The sequence below is a fragment of the Grus americana genome, chromosome 4 (assembly GCF_028858705.1).
Source record: "Grus americana isolate bGruAme1 chromosome 4, bGruAme1.mat, whole genome shotgun sequence".
Taxonomy (NCBI): Eukaryota; Metazoa; Chordata; class Aves; order Gruiformes; family Gruidae; genus Grus; species Grus americana.
Genome location: NC_072855.1, coordinates 76,565,933 through 76,590,572, shown reverse-complemented (window position 1 = coordinate 76,590,572; position 24,640 = coordinate 76,565,933). Strand labels below are relative to the sequence as shown.

At 37.3% G+C, this 24,640-nt stretch overlaps 1 protein-coding gene across 3 annotated transcripts in view; it reads right to left on the bottom strand.

Moving 5' to 3' along the window:
* Positions 1-24,640, bottom strand: part of TRPC3 (transient receptor potential cation channel subfamily C member 3) — a 42,479-nt gene that overhangs the window by 6,728 nt on the left and 11,111 nt on the right. For all 3 annotated transcript variants that reach the window (XM_054825159.1, XM_054825162.1, XM_054825160.1), the window contains exons 3-8: positions 14,238-14,423; positions 7,294-7,458; positions 4,699-4,915; positions 3,465-3,698; positions 1,887-2,151; positions 1,000-1,195 (exon numbers count right to left, since the gene is read on the bottom strand). In XM_054825159.1, the coding sequence (XP_054681134.1) occupies positions 1,000-1,195; positions 1,887-2,151; positions 3,465-3,698; positions 4,699-4,915; positions 7,294-7,458; positions 14,238-14,423 (1,263 nt within the window). The remainder of the gene's footprint in view (positions 1-999; positions 1,196-1,886; positions 2,152-3,464; positions 3,699-4,698; positions 4,916-7,293; positions 7,459-14,237; positions 14,424-24,640) is intronic.

Here is a 24,640-nt window from a genome sequence, read left to right as displayed (position 1 = left end):
GTCTGGCAAACTGGAGCTATAAATATACTTTTACTTTCATTTCAGCAACTTGGAATATATTTTTAAAACCCAAGTATCTTCTCTACTTTAAATTTTCTGAATTTTTTATTGGAGTTGGATGCCAAATTCTCCAATTAATTATCTTTAAAAATGAAGATACTTTGTCATCATAATGAAATTCAAATAAAATATATCTCTCAAGTGATGCAGCCAATAACTTTGTGTGAAATTCAAGCATTCATTCAACTGAGCCATTTGGCAGATTTGGAGAAACACTGCCACTGTGTTTTCAGGGCATATGGCACAGCTCAGTAAACCTAGAATCAAGTTTTAATATTGTACCTAAAGTAGAATAAAACCCCACATATTACAAATAATGTGTAAGCATTGCAAAGTGTGATTGAGTCACAACAATTTTGAAGATAAGCACCTGTCTCATACTCCACATACAGAGGCATATAAATGTAATAAAGTATGTCCGTGTATCATTGCTGTGCATAAGTGTCTAACTCCTCCACATATAGCTAAAAAGTTTCAGGATTGGGAGTAAAAAACAGATTTCCATTAAAGAACACATCAAAATACATTTAATCTGTATCCTAATGATGTGTCAAAGACTGAAGTGCACTACATTAAGGAAACATCCTAAGGAAACTGGGAATGAACCACTCATGTCTAAAATGTTACGCCCAGTAACTTTGTTTTCTACTTCACAGCAGTCTTCATTTGAGTATTACTTTAGATTTTAAGACTTCTGCATCTCCTTAGATATGTTTACATGGCACAAGATGAACTACATGTTCAGATCCTCTAAGGTTCTGCAGCTTGGCTGGGTTGTTAAAGTCAGACCTAGGAACATGGTATTTTTTGTGATCTCCTTTACTGAGGTAATCTCTTCACTGTACTTTTGCATATCAAGATGTGCTCACTGAAATAATTCCTAATAATTCTGCCCTTTTTCAACATAAAAAAAGAGAACGGCTTGAGAACAGAGCCCACCTCAATTTCTTGATATGAACTGTTGATCATAGCAATCAGCATGTTGAGCAGAACTACCACCATCGTCACATTGTATATGCCATAAAGAACATAACCAATGTTCTCAATGAACTTATGATCATATTTGAGGACAACAGAGGTTACTTCAGACAAGCCAAATATTGACCAAAATAAGGTCTTGAAACTTTCTTCCACTCTATAGGAGGGGAAAAAAAAAAAAAAAAAAGGCAGGCATTATTACTAGCTACATTAATAAATATCTAAGTTGTGTCTACAGTAAGCGATAAACAATCTCAAGTAATTTGTCTGTGAATTTGTTTGTAGAGCACTGATCAAACAACAAACATGCGAGAAAATATTTTTCACAGTATGTTCAATTTCTCCACTGTGCTCCACCTATCCATCATAGATGATATAGTTGTACTAATACATACAAAACAACAGTGCAGGGATTAGAAAGGTATTATATTTCCAGGTTTTGAGATGAAGCATATTCTCATCTCATTATTTTCCAGTCTAACTCTGCAGGGGGCAGACCTTCCCTGTCCTAATAAAGCTAAAAATGGGGCTGACGGGAAGGAAACCACTGCACTCCTTACAAGAGCTTCTACAATTGGTTGTCCACAAGTCTGTGTGATTAACATAATATAAAGGTAAAATCATTTTAGACTGCAATGAAAGCTTCCATTATACAAGTAGGAAAGAACTGGGGTTTTGTATTCAGCTGTCTCAGGTTCTGAGATACCTGACTTCTCACCGATTTCAACTGTCTTCAATTTTGCTTTAATGCTAGTAGACAGCTTACAGTATCTCACAGACTTTGTTACCTTAGTGAAAAACTGGAAGTTTCATACTGGCTTTATACTTAAACATAACTTTGTACTTACGTTGTAAAGGCTGGGTTTAGTTTGGCTCCAAGGTAGTAGGAATATAGTATGAACATTCCAATCATAAATGCAAGAAATACCATAATAAAAAGGACCATAAACTTGAAGATGTCCTTTACAGTCCTTCCAAGTGAAATCTGCAAGGGCCCAAAACTCTCATTTGCAGGCAGGATATATGCGATCCGAGAAAAGCTAAGAACGACAGCAATTGCATAAAGGCCTTCAGATATTATCTGAGGATCAGATGGGAGCCATTTATCTCTAGCTGGAAGATATGAAATATAAGGGTAAATATAACGAGTTACTCATTTATCACAATGTTTAAAAATAAATCTTGGTAGTATTTTCCATGAACATGTCTGAATTTAGTTGTGACAAATATTTGGAGAGTCTAGTAGTTGCTACTCTATTCCTATTTCCTTTAACTCACAAATGATGAATATAAGTAACATTACCTGTTGCTGGAAGAAAAACTATACTTGAAGACATGACATTTTTCTTCTAAGTTTGCATTTTAACCTGAACTACGTAACAATAAATAATTCCTTATTGCTTTTCTTAACATGACTGTATTATTAACTATCTTAATAAGCACTATGCTAAAGCCAAAAATTTATTCATATTTTGAAGTTAATCACACCAAGCCTTTGCCACTGTTGCAAGTTCAGGATATAACCTAGTTCCTATTGAAATCATGAAGATTTTTACCATTTACGTCAACGGAAGGAAGATTGTGGGTTTTTTGTTTGTTTGTTTTCTACACACAACATGCACAGAAACAATTTGAGTTTATATATAATTCATAAATTGTTTATTATGTGAATTAATACACCATCTTAGCCAAACACCACTGAATTAAAATGTGTTTCATATCAAAATACCATGTGTTTCTAAATGTGTACTTACATAATGTAAAGATTCACATTATTATATAGCAACTAACATAAAACCAAGTCTGCTATTATAACACACTGAAGTTCATAAAGTCTATGCTAAAATACACCATCAGCAAATATAGCCTTTGCTGGTGTTGCAAACAGAGATTCATCATATCTTTAATTACAATTTCTGCACTGCAGTAACTGTTTTGTACTTTTATTCTATCTGAGCAGATCTTTACCGGGCCAGCATCCTTCCTTTCTCATGAAATGTCGATAGATCTTTATGAATATGAATGACTGTATCCAACAACTGAACCAACCAAAAAGTCACATCAAAATTTTATCTGTTGTGCATTAAGTCAAGAATAAAATGTAGCTTGCAAATATTTAAAATCAAGAGGGTCAAATTTAGCTCTAGGATAAACAGTTACAACAGAATTATGGACAGCTACATTTGAACTGATTTTGTCCTTATGCCTATTGTTTGGTTTTAATATATTGGCAAACTTATTTGTCAAGTTAGTGTCATAGTAACTATTTTTTAAATAGCATAGAAACAAAAATATTGAGACAGAAATGGTTATACAATGCTATGAACACAAACACGTGCAAATATTCATTTTAAGGCTTTGAAATGTTAGTGCATCCTACCAGATTTTCTATATTCAGATCTGTGTCGCAGAAAAGTTAAACTCACCATAAGTAAAATATTCTATTTCTGGAGGAAGTGTGACCTCAGAGAGGTCATTCTCCTCAATATAGTTGTCCACATATTGTTGTGCTTTTGTGGCCTGCAGGAATGCCAGAAGCCTTGCTGTGAAAGCGGCAATGAAAATGGACAGCATCCCAAAATCCAAAACATTCCATAACTGCAAAATATATTCCCTGGGTCCTTCCAACCACAGCTCTTTGCATTCTGACCACATCATACCTGCAACAAGAAATGAAAACAACTTCTTGTTTCCCTGGCTGGGTAATTCAGAGGGGTTACTGCTGCCATCCCAACCTTACGCACAGCAGCCATGTGCTGGATTGGCTTAAGGCTGGTTCTCTCTGAGTGCCCAAGAAATTCCTCACAGTGACCGAGTCCTAGAGACCACCAAAATCTCAGTCCTTGCCTTCTGTCAAATAAAGAGGCTGCTCCCCACAAGTATATGCTGGGACTACCAAAAGGCAGCATACAAGGGCTATGCATCTCTCTACCCTAACATAATTTAAGATAAAGCAGTGCTTAAATCAGGAGATACAGGGGATTCGAAAGGCAGAGTGATGCACCTTCACTTAGCAGCCACAGAACACTTCTTTCTCCTCCACAGCCTGTAAAAGCTATCATGTGGCTGACATTTTGCTACGTAAAGCACCTGACTCTGACGAAATGCTAGAAGAAAGCATTTTCTGCCATACCAAGTTTCAAACAGGCTGACAGCTGATCGGGTTTTGTGAAAGAACCTGAGTCATGAGAACTGACTCATTAGCCCCTTGACACTGGTAGAAGCTGTGATTTCCCCAAACGCTAGCTAAGCAGCAATGCCACATAAGCACTGATGTGCAAGCACATTAACACCGAGCAGTAGCAACTCCTGACCTTCTGGCACGTACAGAGTGTAGGCTTCCTGATACTATTTAAGAAAACCACTTCAGTAAAGTATAATTTCTGTGGCATTCTCTTCAGCAAACCTGTGCTCCTGTCACAAATGCCAGAATTACCAGTGTGGCAAATCAGCAAACAAAATTTTTTGCAAGAGGGGGCAGCACAGAGATGCTCTGATGCTCTCACCAGTTCTAATGTTATCTGTTATCTGCCCTAAGGGTTTTTTCTAACTGCACAGCAGCTGTAGCTAAGGTTTGAGACCTACACTCCCCTCCTTTCTTTTAGAATTTATATCTGCAGGAAAACAGTTGACATAAAGATGAAGGGGCAATATACCTACCAAGTACCCATACCATGATCAGCATTTCTGTCCAGGTGAACTGGGTGGTCTTCACCCTAAAGATCTGCTTAGGGTAATCGGTAACGGTGACATTCGGTAGCGTTGTTATACCTTCAAATCTATCTGAAGCATTGAACACCAGCAAGCCTAGGAAAATAATGAAGGACGCTGCATGTGCCACAAATTTCATAAATGGGCTTCGAAGGATTCTTCCAAGCTGCAAAGGCAGAATGAAAGCAGTCACTCAGTTTTCTCAAAGAAATAAACTCTTTCATCAGGCATTCCAGAACCATAAATGGGCACTCAGAGCTCAGGACAGTCTGAAACCTCATTTTTAAAGGATACTCTTCCAAGTGCAGTGAATTGCAATGCTTTACCATTTCAGACAAAAGTCTCGCAAAGGCAGCCTCATGGAGTATGTTGTCCTGTTAGTAAGTGTTCAGCTTATTCCATAAACTCTAGATGGCAATGTTTGAGGGGAAACACTCCAAGGAATTACAAACATACAATGGCAATGACCAGGAAGAGTTTGATCCAATGCCCACAGATACCAATGGGGGGTGGAAGCCAGCCCATGGAAAATAAATAAATGAAATCTCCAAGTAGCAAAATGCTTTCCCTACCAACAAAAGCATACTATTAGCTTGTCTATGACTACAGCTCTAGGAAAAAATTACAGACTTATCTTCTCATCTCTGGCTACCATAGTCCATCCAGAGAACGTATGTTCAGAGCGCTAAGTGCCAAATAAATAACCTGTGTCTGCTGAAAATAATGACTGTTCCATCACAATGGACTAAGGATAAGATCAGAAATATTACTATTTTCAAATTAATTCAGCTGATTTCATTCCCATCTGCACCTGGTAGAAGGACAAAAGAGCCACAACAGCGACTTGTCCCATCTCTGCACAAGGTGTGACAAGGTAGATGCTAGACAGACTTCATCTTAGCTGATGCATACCTCAAGGCCAAATCTCTCCTGTCTCCTTCAGTACAACAGAACTATATACTGCTTTGCACATAATGCCCAACTTTTATTAATGTTAATCTACAATCCTCATGGGATAAACTATCACATACATCATCAATATTCAGCAATATTCCAAAATCTCCTGTGAAGAGCTGCAGTATCTGCAGTATCATACAGGAAGAGAAAAACAAGTTTAGCAGAGGGGGAACTAGAAGTAGCTTACTTATTTCAAGGAACGGTTTTCCTGAAACTGGGGTCAGCTACTACAAACTAAGCAGACACACTAAATAGCATTTACTACCTGTGCAAACAATCTCAGGTTCCCTTCCTGCTCCTGACCTTTAGAAAGCATTTTGAAATTACAATATCAAACAACTGATCTGAATGTACAGTACTTTTATTTGACATGAGCACTAGGAAAAATGTCAGGTGATTCTGGTACTGGGAATTAAAGCTGAAGGACAAATGTCACTTTTCCATATTAGACACCAGCTAAAAATATATTAATACATTTCTACGATATGGAGCTGTGAGTGAGGAATATCTTTGCTACAGATATTCATAGAAAGTGACATTTCAGAGAATGATGAGAGCAACAATTATACTGTTTTCATAAAGGTTTATCTTTAAAGTACATAAATATTTAACCCAGAGAAAACATCAGGTTCCCTTGAAATATGCAGGAAATGAGCAAAATCTTATCCTTTTTGAAGTGAACTACAAGAGCAAAATGTAAGTGAAACTCACATTTCTTTGCTGTACACTTGTTAAGGAAATAAAATTGAAAGACCACATTCAGCACAGAAGCACATTTAATTAAAATTTTAAATAAGTTACTGTAACGGAGAAATCTTCCTTCTGATTTACCAAAGATCTGTCAATATGCTTGATTTGCACACAATTCACATGTTCCAGGACTATAAGGATTTCAAAGAAACTGCTGTTATTTTCACTGTGAAATCATCAGGAAAGCTGGAAGCACCCATATATTTTCATATAATTTTAAAGAGGTAAGACTTTAGACTTGGGCTCTTTTACAAATATACCCCACCACGTGGTTGGAATACTGCGTTTAATTCAATTTCTGCTCTATGTTTCACCTGGTAAACAGACCTCCTAGGGCAGGAATAACAAATATTTTACTTAAGATTTCTTAAGTTCTGCATCAGTGAAGTAAACAGATGTTCTGCTAATGGTTTATATGGGAACAGCATCAGATCTTAAGATGCCATCAGAGGAGACCTAATAAGAATTTGAGTGGTGACTTCCAAAAAAAAATCCATGTTACTAATACAAATACAATTGCATAGCAGAGATTGAGGTGAGCACAATCCACAGAAATTTAAAAAAGAAAAAAGCTCTCAGAAGAGGGTGGGGTTTTTTTTCTTTCTTTAAACTTAACAACTGTTTATTTTCACGCTTCAGCACTGTGGTCTCCTCTTTACAGTACAAATAAAACAAATAGCATCTTTTGGCTCAAGACTAGAGATTACTAAAAATATTGTTAATGAGTTAAAATTTGGAAGCAGCAGAATTAGAGGTACAATATTGCATTTTGAGTGCCATAAATTGAAAAACAGCTCCCAGAATAGTACAAGATACGTAATTTATAAAATTCAGTACCCTGCTACATGGTGCAATCCAATAACCAATGGCTAGAAATGGAAGGCCCAATGCCACAACCAGCACAACCAGACACTTGATAGCTATGGTCTGCTCCCGTAATCCTGAGAGATTTTCATACCAGATAGTCAGTAGCTGTTGCTGACAGTTTGGATGGGCCACAAACTGTAAAGAAAAAGAAAGAAAACCAAGATATATTATCATTTATAAGAAGGTTTATGTAACTGCTGTATACATGATCATGATCACCTTAAATATCTGGTGTTAATTTAGACCTTAACAACTGTGGTTTTATTCCTTTCCTTTAAAGTAAAAGTTAATAAATAAAAACTACTGGGCTGATTTAAAGCAGCACTTTGGGGACACGGTTGCACATGTGGATAACAATCGCCAATAGAAACCTTTTATGCATTAAAAGAACAGCTTCGCATACCCAACTGGATCCTGTCAGAGTTGAACCTCAGTCCTAACTGCCAACAATTTCTCAGCAAATCAAGCTGATCCAAGGTACATGCAGAATTTCTGTGGAGACTGAGAATTCTGGTTTGACTATAATCCACCATTAGCTTCTCCCCTTCCTGCACATGCTCTTCACAGACCTCCTCAATCATCATTGCCATTTGATTTGGTTCTTTGACAAAGGCTCCATGTACCTCCTTACCCATCTATACATTTTCAGTCTAAAACTTACTGAGGCAAGAAATGAAGCAAAGCACAGAATTTTAAACCTCACCAGAACACACAGAGATGAATATTCAAAGGGTTTGTTCTCTCTTACTACCATCAATGGTGCTAGCTATCACCTCTACTTTGATGTACTTGGGGTTTGAAAAATAATCAGAAGCCACTTACTACAAATACACTTTTATGTTTTGTGGAAAATAAAATTTCGCATTCAGTAATACAAGGAAATTGTATTTTGTGAAGCAGATGAAAAGATGATCTTATGGTTTGGATGATGCTCTAAGGACGCAAAATACAACAGACTGTATTTTGCTGTAGAGTTTTGTATTTTCTCTAAGTTCATGCCTTTTAACACTATCTCAACTGAAAAATATTAAATCTTCAAACGTGACACTTTTAAAAAATAACTTTTCCTTTTTCCCTATTTTAAGTTTTTAAAGGACCCTGAATGTACAGATTGTTATCACTATATAGTCTTATACTATTCTTTGTGTTTTAATGAGTTGTTAACAGCTTAACACCATACTGCAGAAGGCTCAAATAAGATCTCAGGTGTATACTTTAACTAAAAATGTAAACATTTCAATGATTTCTGAGCAAGATAGTTTTATTTTTAATGAATTCTTTTATGAAGTGTTCCTTTTGTCTTTGCTGGTTAGTTTACATTATTATTTATCAATATTAAGTATTTGTTCATTTATTTCTATACCAGAAGGACTAAAAGATATCAAACATAATAAAGGAAACCACAAGAGTAGACGTGTACAAATATCTGACTAAATATAGTCTCTGATAAAATGACCAAAAGTTGACTTGGGCATTTAAACAAGAATGTCCTGATTGTCAGTAGTCTAAGCATACACAGCTACCACTGAATTTCAATTCACTGAATGTCAGGCTCTTTTTGGAACATTCAATCCTACATCCAAATTTTGGTACTTAGTTTTCTTGTACACAGACATGGACGATTCTTGAATACACTTACTCTCTTTTGACCTAACTCTGATGCCTGCTGAAGTCAATGGTAAAATTTCAGCTCACCTTAACTAAGCAGAGCCAAGACATCATCAAGGACTTTTGTAACCAACTGCTTTAAAATACGGGAGGGGGAAGCCAGACAAACATCAAGACAAAGAAATAGGGCATCAAGTGAATTTGACAGGATCTAGTCATGAAGAGACAATCAGACAAGTGGAAAAATAGGCTTAGAATTAATGCTCTACTTCTCCTCAAACAGTTATTAGAACACAGACTTGCTCTCCTGAGCCTTTTCTATTAGTCCCCAACTTCCACAAATTCTTCCTTAAGCATCCCAAAATTGAAAGAGAGCAGAGATTGAAATGTTAAGATACTAAACTGGCACATATTAAGGATCTAGTACCCACTGAAAAAACTCCAAAACAACCAACAAACAGCCAACTTCCATCCTTCTCCTATGCAGCAAATGCATGCAAATGTTATTTCCCTAGCTTCCGTAAGATTTCAGTACATTCACAGGGAAAGGGAATGAGTCCCAAATTAATTATGGAATGATGAAACAAGCTGCTGCCAACAACTACATTTGTTTAGATATGCTTTAAGTTTTATTTTACTAAAATTGCTTTTGATTGAATTTGTTAAAGGGTGAGCATGTATTGCTCTATTTCTAAAGGATTTCTTTAAGATGAAGCAATGTGGACACAAGGAAACTGTGCAGCCACTCCATCAGGATCATATCATGTAACCAGGAGTGTGTAGCCCATGTTGGGTGCTGCTACTGGAGAAACCTAAGGGGTGGGAGGGAAGAAGAATTCTGTAGCTCCCTATTTTCTTTTTCCATTATATTTACATTTCTGGAAAAGTCCATTTCTAAAGTGTTATCATACTCATCAATAGCGCTATTACTATTACATCATGTCCTGTGAGACTGCCACATCACAAGAGCATATGGGACATCAGTTAAGCACAAGAGTAAACGGCCTAGTTAGCACAGCAATTTGAAGAAATCTGGTAATATACTTGTCACATTGGCTGGCAATAACTAGTAAATCCTAGTAAATTGCCTTCTTGAACTTTAAAAAGGGGAAGCAATCTTCATATTTTAACCTACTTTGCTCTAAAATGAAAGTCCCAAAGTATTTTTGTGTGTGATTCATTAACCAGTTGGATTACATATTAATGCAGTTTGTACCTATAACGGAATGGCCAACAGAAATAAATAGATTAAAAGATTAATCTACATTAAATTAATTAATTAAAATAGATTTTAAAAGTCTTTTAAGAAATTAGTGTCAACTTGAACTATGTTTGTATTCGTTTTATTAGACTGTCACCTTTGAAGCTTACGCACTATAAAAAATGCCAGCCTGGCACATTTGAAAGAAAAGGGAAGAAAAAAAAAAAAAAAAAGGGACTGTTTTTTGTGGTTTTGTGCATTCTGCCATATGCCATCAGTCTCTTATTTTGCCAAGATAAATTTCGTTCTCAACTCAGGACATCAAGGGACAAATCCCAAAGCAGATTAACTGTGGCCAAAGACAGGAAAGTAAATTATTTCAAATTACAAAGAGATTTTTAAAAAGCAGACTTAAAATTGTAGGGAAGGGGGGAGAGGAGAAACAGCCACATTACCAAAGGTAACAGGGAGAAACAGCAAAGAGGCTTTAAGGGAACTCGTCTAGGGCTATGAAACAGCCCATGGGCCCTCTTGCATCTCATCCAGAGCTGTGTGCTGGTTTATTCCTCCTGGTCTATCAGCATTTTGATCTGACACTAAGAGGAGATCTGCCTGTGCTATAATTTTCCCCAGAAAAGGGAGGAGTTAGTGAATAAGATGCCAATGGTTATGGCAAGTTCTTCTCTGGCAGTAAGTCTAAGGGCTCTTGAGAAGATCTTAGCAACTTATTTAACTGCTGGCAACTGCACAATATGCACCACTTCCAAGTCCTCAGAGCAACTCATGTCACTTCTCCCATCCATAAAAGTTCTGAAATTCATCCTTCTCTCCAGCTCTGCTGAAATATTTGAAGTTATGGTTTTGTTGGGTTTATTTTCAGCAACTGCAACCTATTCTATGTTTTTCCCCCCTGTTTATCTGTTTCCCCCCCCCAGCTTCATCTCCTCTGAAGACAGTAGATTCACATCGTATTTCATCTATCAATCACATCATCTTACAACCTTGTTCTTTCCACATTTCTCTTCTCCTACTTTCCATGCAGTTCCTTACATTTCATTACATGTTGATCTTATTATCACATTTATCTAATATTTTAGGATCCATTCCAAACCTCAGTGAACAACAACGATGCATGAGGACAGTATCTGGTCACAAAAAAAAAAAAAAAAAAAAAAAATCCCAATTTTAATTTAGCTACTTTTTCAGGCATAATTGACCATAACACTTCAAATGCATTCAGTTTCATGACCATGAACCAACTCATCAGTATGTAAATATTTTTCTGTATGACTAAGAGTGGTTATAATGTTATTTATTCCTAACATCCTAACGACTGCGTTTAGACATAGCAGGAACAGATACTGGCGCACTCTGATACACAAACACACAACATACAAAGAGAATTTTGAATCTTATTTCTTATCTATCAATTCAAAATGTCAGTGTTTGAAAATTAAATCCTGTGATTTTACTCAAATTCTTATTAATTTCACTTGGAAATTCCACTCTGACTTTTTTCTCAGCAAGAACTGCAGAACTTGGCCCAGTGTCAGCAACTTCGCTGAAATTTTGTTGGCAATCTAAAGACAGAGTTAAGACACAATACTACAAGCACTGTTGCAGCAGCAATTCAGCATACAGAGCAAGACTACTTGTTCTAACTAGCTTTTCTTGGTTCTTTTAAGTCCCTTAGTCCTACACTATTGGGGCTGCAGTTTCAGTCTGAACCTTAGCTTCAAAATCATATTCTGTTTACAAGATGGGCCACACTAATGCCTAGGGTATTAAGTACAAGAGTTTCACTACTAATGGAGTTAAAAACTCAATTTCCCTAGCAGTGAACTTCTGAGCACATTTGCTCACTTGTCACATGCTTTTTTCCTGTTTCTTTTCCTTCTGAAAAGGGCATATGGCTCATTAACCATTTCATGGACCTGCACTTCCGTTCGGCTGTACTATCTGTCTTCCAACAGTGAACTGACCTTAATGTAGTTGACCCAGAAGTGCAGCTAGAAATACCGAAAGCTAAGAAACATAAGCCACATCCTTGTCCTCTTCCTACAGTTATGGTGCTGAAAGCAGCCCGCATGGAGTTCCCGCATCTGAATCTGTTCTACAGTCAGAATATCGCTGTAATCTGCCACAGTTGTAGGAGAGGCAATACCAGCATCAAAGGACCACCATGGCAGAGACATTTCCTGGCTCAAGCCTTGTCATGCCATCTGTAATGGCCATTTACATGGAACAGCACATGTATGAATACGGTAACAACTCTGCATCATCTATATATTTCCTTCCACCAAGACCATTAGTCTGGTAGCTTCTGAACTGTATTTGTCATGAATTGGAGTTTATCTACAAATAATTACTCTCTTGCAAGAGAGGAGAACAAGTTTGCTACATGGAATTGTCTTTTTTGCACTGTGTAGATTTTTGTTATTCTTAACAGACCTGTGTGACCCTTTGCTCAGCAATGAATTTCATCAGTGACAATGACCTCTTAGAAGAAAACCAGAGTCTAGAGCAAGAAAGCTGACAAAAGTCTCAGCAAAGGTTTGGTAACATTAATATGCAACAGCATAAAGAATTCATATGTTATTTACGTATGATAACATGCTTGTGCACTTCGATTCTTTCCTTGTTCCATTCTTTTTAATTAATTTAACAATTGTATATATTTACCTTGAATTTTGGTAATTAATATGCACTTATCTGCTGTAGGTCAATTTTATATTGGAAACAATGATTTGCTGTTTGGGATCTGCATTTTTGTTAACCTTATTTTGGGGACATAATAAACACCATTTCCCAGGTGTTCTGGCAGGTTGCTTACAAATCATTTTATACAGCAGATTGGCTCAACAGGTGGCCACAGAATACAGTGTTATTTATTCTGAAAGACACAAGACTTCTTGCAGAGATGATGAAACTATAATGGCTATCAAGAATGGAAATTATGCTGACCATGTAATAGAAATAGGTAGCTGTAAATAATGCATAGGCATTGCTGTATTTCTTGAGTCCTCTCACAGAAGGACACAGTATTAACTATTTTCTGTGCTAGGGTACTGGGATCTTGAAAAGAACAACATAGCTATATATTGAAAACTGCTATGGTAAGTGGATATGCATTATGGCAAATGTATGATACACAGCTCCATTTTTCAACATGTAACATTCATTCACAAAATAACTGCTTATTAAAAATTACTTTGAGAGAGGCATCAACTGAAAATACATTGCACTTTACAAAATGCTGATATATACAGGTGCTAAGATGAAGAACTGAAATGAACTGATCAACTAGCCACAAATATATTCCATACATTTTCAGGACTGAATTTTAAAATATTTGTAAAGGAACACACACAGTAAATCAGGTAGAATTTCTCACTACAACCCACACAGTTGAAGACGAGCTGTTTGATTTATTGTCATATTTTAAAATAAATTTTAAAAAATATATACTTAATGACAACTTAGATGTTCTCTTTTCCTTTTTCAAAGTAGTAAAAGGAAGACCTTTATTAAAAAAAAAAAAAACAAACCAAACAACAAACACCCAAAACCCCCTACGTGTTGATAGAAATACTAGTAGAAAGCTGCAAGACCTCCCAGAACTTACTTGCCCAAATAAGTTACCTAAGGCAGAAAGCAAGGGTAGTAAAAAGAAATAATGAACAAACCAGTTATTTTCATTGGTTGAAACCAACACTTTCAGAAACATAGTCTTCTCTTTGGATTAGATATTATCACACAGCCTGGCAGGAAGACACATCCTTACATTCACTGAGTGAAAATCTGGCTCCACTGAAATCTCTTCTTTTGGCTTAATCAGGAGAAAGATCTGACCAACTGTGTACAACCTCGCTAGCACAGTCGATTTATGTCATTAAAATCTCCTGCCAATTCTCTGCTGTGGAAAGTAGATAAAACTAAACTCCTCCACTGCAGTCTCCTTCTGCCAGCTTCTGGCTTGTGAGAAACCTGATTACACACACATCTCAGTAATGCATCTGACCACCGGTTCATAACACCTGTGGAATAATGAGATGCCATTGTGTTCCTATTACACCGTCTGAAAGCACTGGCTATGAGGGGTTACCTTTTTGACTTCATACTTAATTGCCAGCTTTACACGGCTCAGTGATGCTCTGTGTCTCTGTGCTTCAACTGGCTCCGAGTTTAAATCCCCATTCAGAATGGCTTCCACTTCTTCTGAGTCTCGGCAGAGATCAAGAACACCAACCACAAAATCCTTGCATTGCATAGACAGCTTGCGATAGTCATTCTGAAACAGAAAGGTTAGAGAAAATGGCCCATGACAAATGTGCTTAAGAGTCAATGGTCAAAAGTACTTGTACAAGTTGCTAAAAATTAATAGTGTGTGACTTTTACACACTATGTCAAGTTAGGAGTGTATCAGACATGACTGAGCTCTTGTATAATGGAGTAATTTCTCCTCTGACACAAGGTAGCTACTTGAACAGAAGATGATGACAGCTGTTTAACAGAGCAGGGGAACATTACATAATAGCGTGATGAAAATAACACATATGGGCAGCAAGGGGAAGTTGAATGGACAAGAACTGCACAAACAAACCAGGACCAGAACTCCTGAAATACTAACCTCACCCTTGCAAAAACTTTGCAGACAATTAACAAAATCATTCTTACAGGTTTGCCTCCCAGGCTACAAATAAAATTCTGCTCTTTCTACACTGCTAAAATGGCTGCTTACTCTTTACTCTGACGTATGCCATATTAATTTCCTCCCTTTTTCCCCCCTTCTGCTTCCCACTTATCCTTGGAACCACTTCACACCCAACAGGATGTACAGTGGGTTACAAAGTAACTGCATAGAATAACTATGGCATGAACTTGGACACCAGTGTTGTGGGCAAAATACCCCAGATTTCCTGTATAGGCAACACAGAAACCAGTTTCTTCAAAAGACAGTTCAAAGATACTGGGCTCCTGAGCCATTCTCTAAGAGACCACCTTTCCACTGACAACAGAGCTGAACTACAGAGAGACATTTCTGTAAACCTCAGCCCTTCAAGAGCTCTGTCCACCTTCCTCTTCCTCTCTCCTTCACTTCCCTGTCTATATCTGTCACAAACCACCCCTCTTCCCAAAATCACCTATTACTTTAATCTCCCTCTTGTTTGCTCTCACTCCATCAGCTTTCCCTTCCATTACGGCTGGAGTCAATAGTTCTGCCCCGTTACCTTTCAAAAGTATATAAAGCAAACATTTGTTTACCCAGTTATTCAAAAACAACTTTCCCCTCTTCCCATTCAGATTCTTTTCAGAACATAATCTTTCGGTAAAGCATTTCTTCTTTACCCCTCGCTACTTCCATTTTTGCACAGTACCATTGGCTATTTCCAGACTTGCAGCTTGTTGACAATAGCTGTGAAGTCTTACTGTGTGATGCAGAAAAACCAACTACTTTTTGCTGGTCTTTACTGTTTCTATCTTTCCTCAGCCTCTAACCCTCCAACACTTTGGGACTATGTTGAGTGATGCCCATGTGCTGTGATCCTTTCTGTGCAGCTACTCAACTACTGCACCTAGGGTGGAGTGGCACTGCTTTCGCTACATTCATACCTCATGCCTGGCATGCTGCTCACGAGTTCCATGCTCTTCATCCTTACTCTTTTTGTTGCCTCCTTACAAGCAATCTTATGTCTATCTTTGAGGTGCTACCTTTAAACTTCTCATTTGCTCATATACATCGACATCGCAAAGATTTACAATCTATCTAATCTCTTCTCTCTTCTGACAAAACATCTGTGGCTACATTTCAAAATTTTAAGATAACTCTATAAAGCATGCACATGTGAATCTTTGCTTGCACTTTTGTTTATGCTTGTATATGTCTCCCACCATCTCTGTGACATTACCTATAAGCTCTTATCTGGTATCTATTTCACTAGAAAACTTGGTCTTCATTTATGTGTCCACGTCCTCTCAGTTAGACTTCTAGGACTTCTTTATCTGAGACGCAGTCTCTGATTTCCTCACATGAGGCTACAGTGGGAGGAGGAAACTTGGCTGAACCTGCCAATTTTACCTTGTTTTATCAAGTGTTTCAGTGCCCAACTGAAAATAGCATAGCCTTCTTTTCTAATTATTCCACAGCTTTTCTTCATTTTTTTCCCCTCATTAGGCCATTAGAAGACTAGCCTGAGTCCTCTGCCTCTCTGTTTTTGTGTGTCTACTGTTAATTTTCAGACACCACCTTTTTTAAAATCACTTTTGGAGGGTACAGATTTTTCCTTTGTGGTTCCTGCCTTCTCAAAAATGCTTCCTTACTGCTTCTGCCCTCATAATTTTCTCAGTTAATCTCAATTTTTTTTTCTGAAACCCTTACTATTTCTCCCTTGCCTAACTAACTTTTCCCTCCTTGTTCTGCTCATTTTGTTATTTTTTTAACTTAGCATCTATAAAATGGGATAGAGAAACTAATGTGCTCTCAGTGGTTTCAAATTATTTTAGGAAAAGAGGCTGCATAGGATAATTGCAGGAATCAGCTATCAGTCCCACAGGTCAGATTCAGATATGAAACAAAATGAAACATTACTGGTGATAAACAAACACTACTAGGAATTGTGTTATTATGGGAGCCTAATATCCCAGATACAGACTTGGAAACAACCAGTCCTAATCAGAGACCTAAACAAGACCCAGTTATTTCCTTTGGTCATAGATGACAAATTAATTCAGTTGTCAGTGAACCAACGGGATGTAAGGCTATTTTAGATTTGGTTTTAGTAACCAAGGAGAATAGTATAGAAGAGCCAATTATAAAAATAATACTGGGATGCATGATTAAATTCAGTGAAAGGATAAGCAAGCATTTTTATGACTAAGATTTAAGACCTTAAAAAGGCAGAGTCTGGTAAGAAAGCTAGTCAAGGAAGTGAAACGTACTTATAAGCATGGAGGTCTGAATGTAGAGAAGACTTTTAAGTAAAAGATGTGAAAGTGATTAGACATTGGATCCTACAAAGACAAAAACCTTGCAGAGGAAGACTCCAGAATGGTGGCTAGAATAGCAGTTTTAAAAAAGACAAAGGTGAACAGTCTTTCTTGACAGCCTAGTCAAGAAAGTTTCATCATAGAGGCCAAGAACTACAAGTATAAACTGCTAGAACTCAGGTTTGTAAAGGCTATTAAGCAAAGCACAAAGAGGTAAGATGATGTAAAAAGATGGGGATTTTCTTCTTTTTTGTCTTTCTTGAAGACAAAGTAGAGACTAAAGACAATCCTAGTTAAGCCAAAACCAATACTTTGCCTTCAGTTTACTGAAGTCCTATAAACTGTTTATATTAAGTTGTTTTCACAACAGAATTATTGTGTATCTCTAAGAACTTGAACACTCACCCTTAAATTTCCAATTTTAAGCAAGAGTTGCTTATGCATTTCACTACAGCTAAAGAAAGGCATTTACTGAGATGGCTGAGCAAAAAGCATGACAATCACCACATATAGCATAATGTTAAATCAAAAGGAATAAGACTGGTAATCAATTTTTCTTTAACACTAACATAGCTGTAAATCCGCTATTCGCAGTGCATGGGAGGATACACTGACTTCAATAGTAGTACTACACAGCTGAAAGAGAAACTACATTCTTTCTCTTACAATGTTACAAGAAAAGAGGAAGTCTTTGTTTTAGTATTATTTCCATCTATCCTATGCTCAAAGGTGACATCTCATTAAGGTTTAATAAAGTTTAGTTTTGATGGTTTTGTATTATTCAAGTGCTTTATGACGTAACACAACCCAAATTTTTTCTTGCTTGAATGAACATGGGCTGTCCAGTCGCAGGGAGTAGCTTCACTTACAAGGTCTTTTCCCATTCCTTTGCTAACTGTCAAGAAAGAGAAAGAAAAATAGGGGACTTCTAAAAAGGAAATAATAATAGTTACTCTTGCTAAAGGTTCATTCCATTTTTTTTTTTTTTTTTACCATTTAACTATTCCATTTTTCCTTAAAATAACACAGAAATGTAATACCAAAAGTTACATTACCAAGAAGTTACTTCTCTAACAACTTCCAATACTAAAGTCAGGAAAATCTAATTTTGTTTCCTTCTGTTTAAGCTATAACCAAGTGTCACACACATGCAAGTACACAAGTACAGCCTAGCATCAGGTTTGTAACATGTAAACATTCAAGTTTCTACTACAGTCATACACAGTTTAAAAGATCAATTAACATAATTTTCTCAATTAGTACAAACTAAGCAAGAGTACATTTCACTGGCAGTTACAATTGTGAAACATTGCCTACAAATAGCAAAGTGGTGTAAAATCACCTTACTTTGGCAAAAAGGGGGACAAATTGCGATTGCAGTAGTATCGCACGAAGACTGCTATTTCAACAGACTGCAGATTGTTTCATTCTGCTGTTCTCTCATGACTCTCATCCCCACAAGCATGTCAGAGCTCCTGACTGATCCTGGCAGAGTGTGCAAAGCTCCTGCCCTCACAGCTCACACTGGCACCGCAAAAAATACACCTCTCCGCTCTGTGAATAGCCCTGCTGGTTCCTGGACTGCTTTGCATGGACTATTTGCTTACTACCCAAGAGTTACTCACATTTCTACTTAAAAATTAACAGTGCTACATGTTTCTTGACAATAAAAGTTCTTTCTTATAAGAGTTATGCTCATTGCCAGATAAGATTAAAGATATGATGGCTTGAGTTTTATTCTGTCAAATTTAAGGATTAAATGCAGGCCACATTACTTACAAATGCTGTTACAAGAACTGGTTTCCAGCATGTGCACTGTTAATATCTGATTTGGGCTTTGAATCTTAACGCTAGGAAAACTTATCACGTTTCCCTCTCCAGGTCTTTACTTATGTATTAGCAAATCAACTTTATCTCCATCCATGTGATTGCTTTACAGAATTAAACAAACATTACCCACATTGTAACCATGGGACTCAATTCTCAAACAATCTTCTACCTCTAGGGTATTGTGTGAATGGCAAATCCCAGAATCTGTGGTCTCGATCACCCACACACACCTCTGCTTACTCTTGAGAAGATATAAACGAAGCCACCAGATCACTCATCTCTTCCTTGTCCTAAACAAGGCTACCAGAACTCCCCATGTGGAGTATCCATGTTTGAAAAGCCCTGCTACACACTGTGCAAGTTGCCAATTCGTTAACATGAAGCTAATCTTCAGGGGTACGCCAGAGTAAGGCACGAATAGACCTGCTCATACAATGGGGTTCTTTGCCTATTTTTCATCATAATACAGAGACTCTGCTTCCGTGATCAACAAAGTGCTTCTTCAATTAATTCACAACCTAACTCAGCTGGTTTTACTAGCAATATCATCTTAAATAAGATATCTCTCAAAAAAAAAATAATGGTTACACATACATCTTTGTAACATCAAAAATATCAGCCTGTATTCTGCATTTCACAGATACCGTAGCTGACAGCAGTACATAATGGACAACTGACGATGACTGAAATTGCAGAACTGTGTCTCACAAGCAGTTTCGGCGGACTCTGGCACACATCAGTGGTTGGATCTCAGCCTGCCCAACTCTGCATATTCTGTTCTCACTCAAAACATTAAAGACTACCTTGTGAGTTCATCTAGAACTTTTACAAAAAAACATATCAATCTGTGTGCAAAGAATGAAGCATAAGAACAAAAAATCTTCAGCTGATTTCACCCGTAAGATTTTTAACCATGCCAAAGAAAATGTATACTGAGCAATCACATGCTGTCAAACAAAACGAATATATCTGTTTTATATCGAGAGCTACGTTCCTGTAAGCACCGCAGTTTGTGACTATGCACAACTGCATAACTAGTTCACACACATTATATGCAATCATAGCTTTATGCTGAGTATTACGTATTAAATGGCTGTTTTGAGATCACATAAATAGTCAGTTTGCATATATAACTGCAGGAACTGTATATGTAAATCAAGCACGTAATTGCACTAATGATTATGGATCTGAGCCCTGTCCTTTTAAAAGTTGGACCTAAACGTAGATCAAGCTTGAACACTCTTTGTTAGTTCAGCTGAGATAACACTATGTAAATTTACTTGGAACAGTGACAGATTCCGCTTTTAGATGCACGTCCACATCTTCCGCTGATTTCAGTAGGAGCTTTTAGCAAAACTGGGAATGGAGATTTATCCTATATAAAGCAGGACTACAATCTTTTTGATCCTTGCTATGATGCTCTAATGCAATACCAGCTAGTGCAATTTTCACTGAGAGAATCAAGTTTGCTTACACATGACAGTGTTTAGCTGATATACAGAGACTATCATGTGGCTTTTTCGCTACCTTGTCCTGTTTTTTTCTATGGTGACTCCAAAGGAAAGTTCCATCAGCTGTGCTGACTGCTAGAAATTCTCCCATCACTGTGCAGTAACAGTTTTAAAGTTCTCAGGGAGGAGGGTAAATATCAATTAACATTAGTAACCCACAGGAGCTGCCGTGGTCAGGGTCTGCTAAAAATAGAAGAAGAAAACATAAGAAGTGGGAATATTTGTATTGCAAGTTATTTTGTGGTGCTACTGGGATTGGAAAACATGATTCTCCAACTATGGTAATGAAGACTCTTTTTACATTGAGACAAGATACAGTTCCAGACTGAGCTTCCCTAGCCAGTCTATCAGGTACGGAGCAGCACACCTCAGAGATCTCTATCCACACATAAAGACAGATGCCAGTAGAACACCACTCTGTAGCTTTTTCTAACTTAACAGGTTTTGTCCTTTTCAACAAAAGAAAGGAATTGAACCAGCAGATTTGATACACTTCAAAAACCCTTCCCAATCAGGCACATTGGTTATAAAAGCCCTTATAAATATCAAAATCGGTGAAGAAGCCCAGAGTGAAGCAGAATTCTGCTTTTGCATCTTAGACACAGAACTTCATCAACAATGCTGCTTTCTTTCTAATTAGTTCTACTACATATAAAACATCCCTAAAAATCAGACAGCAGAGAATCTATTCAGCTGCTTTAAGAGACTGAAATTTGGTGTGATAGCAGTAGGTATGGAAGAGCAAAAGTTTTGGGTTTTTTTATTATTTGGTAGCAGTTTTGACTCAATTAAAACAAGTTGGAATTTCTGATGTCATCTGAATTCCTGCTGTCAATCTCTGGAATGAGGACTAAGATCACCAATGAACTGTGCTGCTCTACTGGCCACTAAAATGACGTCTTGCTGCTTTGACAGCCAGGCACTGATAATCTCTGCTGTTCCCTTAGCTGGTTTCCAGACCTAAAGAGGAGTCACCAGCATGTTCAGACAAGCCAGCCATGCCTTACCAGGATTAGAAAATGCAATAAAGAACCTAAAGGGAGGAAGATAGAGAGTGAAAAAAAAGAAAAGAGTAAAGAAAATTAGGTGAGCACTTAGAAGGGAGACAAGAAAAAAAGGAAATTCAAAGAGGGAACTGAATAGAAGAAGATAGGGGAAGATGACAAGTGTGTACAAAGAACAAAAAGAGGTAACAGTGTCAAGAAGAAACAATAAAATCGATGAAGAGCAAAATGAGCAACAGGAGCTTGGAACAAGGATTTCACAAAGTAACAGGAAGTAAGGAAGCTTGAGGATGAAAGAAGTAGAGTGAAAAGGTCTTTAGGGCTCCAGTTTCCCCATTTATTTTTACTCAATTTTAGTACTTATTTTTGGCTATGCCTCTTGCATCTTCCAGGAAAAAATGAGGGTTCACTGGTTTCTTTGAATCCTCTCTCCTTACTTCTGAAGGGAAAATAAAAAAATTAAAAAGCAGTGCAATTAATAAGGTTTTTTAAATATTCACAGGGAACTGACTGTCATAAATTAATGTCCTAAGCCACCTTCCCACATTTCTGATACACTTGTGCAAACTCTGCTTTGCACATGAACATCAGAATTTGTTAGTGTAAACCATAAGCGATAGAGGCAGACTGGACTTTGCATACGCAAAAGATGCCAGGTTCAATTTAGCAAGCATTTACTAGGAAGCTTTGCCTTCAGGCATTTTTAAATAAGTTCACCCTATATTCTTTCTCTGTGGGAAATCCACCTAGAAAAGTATTGTCTGTACGAGTGCTCCACATCCAGGAAGTGCATTGCTGTGAGTGTGCACAGGAAATGCTATGGGCCTTAAAGGACCATATATACTAAGAATAAATCACGAATATCATCAAAAGTCCCTTTAAACAGATTTGTCCATTTTCTGTGGGAGATGAACTATTTTGTCCATTTTTCTTCACCCTGAAACAGTTCTGCTCAGTGTTGTGCTACAGATTGAATTTGATTAGAATACTTAAGCATTTCCAGTGATGATCCTAGAGAGGAGTACACCAGAAGTCTATCAGTCATTCTGCCTCACGGAGGGTGCAAACGTTGGACTAGAAGCCTTCTCCTCCAGGACATGACAAAGCACACAGTTATTAGTGAAACGCATTTGGATGACATACCTATAGAAAAGAAAGCACTGAACAGACAGTTACAAATTAGACTTACATCAAATGTGGCAAGCTCTCACAGTGGGCTTCTGTAAGACACAGAAGCGCTGGCTGCTTTCTCCTTTACCTCTACAGCTCTCAGTGTGGCACCTCATATTACATTCATGACATAAGCAGCCCCATCATACCTGCCCACAGCCCCAGTGGAATACAGTCTTCTCATCAGCTGGGAAATTATAGCCCTTCATGGACTTGGTTTAATGGTGATGCTAAAAAAATTTGTTGCCTCTTCGTTTTCCTCCTCCCTCCCTTTTCCACTACCCCTTCTCCCCAAGAAGGGCAGCCAACCATTGATGCCAGAGGAAAACAAGCAATTCTTCTACCAGATTTCTGTAGAAACAGAAAGAATGCCCTGAGATGCATAAGAATCAGAAGGAAGAGAGATAGATGTAAGGTCAATGAGGAGAATAATTATTTCACTGGAATGTTTTGATGTTGATGAGAAGCTGGAATTTCCATGCTAGCAAGGAGCTAGGAATAATTTCTACTGTAGGTACCAAAATTGAATTATCTTATACATCTGGCAAGGTTAGCAGCTGTGTAAGTGCTACCCAAACATACTGAAATCTGAAAATAGTGGATTTCTTGGGTTCTTAGGCATCCCAAACTACCAATGAATAGAGGCTAAACAGTTGAGAAAAAAGGAAAAAAAGAAAAAAAGAGAAAATTGAAAACTAGAATATTTTATTCTGTGACAATTTAACATTTTAAAAACTAAAGTAATTTTAAGTAAATTAATAAAGTTCTGGTTTGAAGTGAGAAGTCCAACCAAAAAACCATCATTTTTCTCCTCCAGAATATCAAGCTTTTTTTTTTCCTGATGAAGTTTGTATTCATGGTATTAGTACTTATGACATGGGAGCTTCCCGTGAATTCATATTTTTACTATTTTTCTATTCAGTTCTAATCATCTACATCCTCCACTTATGAAAACATGATACAGCTTGCCTTAATTTAGCTTTTGGTGGCAGAGATTGTATTTTGGGTTCCTAGGGAGTTGCATAACAGTTAAATTGATTCCCTTAGCCCACCAGTGTTTCTAAACACAGGTATAAAACCAAAATTTGTATGCAGTATCACAAAGAAAAAGATGGATGGTCGAGTTTCTAAGGTGCCAACCCAGAAAAAAAGTTCTCTCTAAGAAACTGCAGGGAAAAAAAGGGAAAAGAGGGGAAAAAAAAGTTTTGTATCCACAACCACTGAAGTGTTATTCTGAAAACCCATAAATCTCTATCTTGGGCACACAACTCTGGAGACCCTGCGGCTCTCAGGTTGTCAGCCTAGTTAAAAAAGAATCAATGATGAACAGCACTGAGTTATACACATCATAGATTTAACCTTCTATAATGGTCTCTAAATGAGGCACGTAACTAATTCATTGTGTGAAGCGCACAAGCCAACAGGCTCTGTACATGTGATAAAATTCTCTAATTCTTCAATTTTAAGTTCACAAAGAGCTTTCCCAGTTCAGTACTTTTTCAGCAGAGGAAAAAAAAATATCTGACATTTTTCCTATACTGCTGAATAAATACATTGAGGAAGTACTCAATCCATTTGCTGAATTACACAATAAGCAGCATGGTACAAGGGGGTTCCTTCAGCAAAGGAAGGACAGGCAAGGTTTAAGCTCACTTTTACACTTCATTAGCACATGGTGTAATACATGAATCCTTCTCAGCACTGAAACCTTATTTTTAAATTATATTTTAACTCAGCTATATCTGGAGCTATTCTTTCTCAGGAGTCTAAAACTGTTTCTTCCTCTTCTGGTAAAGTTCACTATATTAATTTCTGCCTACATTTCTCCAGGTTGTTGAATATTTCTTCCAAATACTCCACAGTGTTAGCAATGCTTGCTGTTGTTTGAAAAGGTTAATGTATCTTTTGCCTCCCTCAAATAATTTATGACGATATTAAACAAACAAGTGTTACACAACACTGACCCTGCTGAAATCCATTAAATTTTTGTTAAAACTAGATACAAC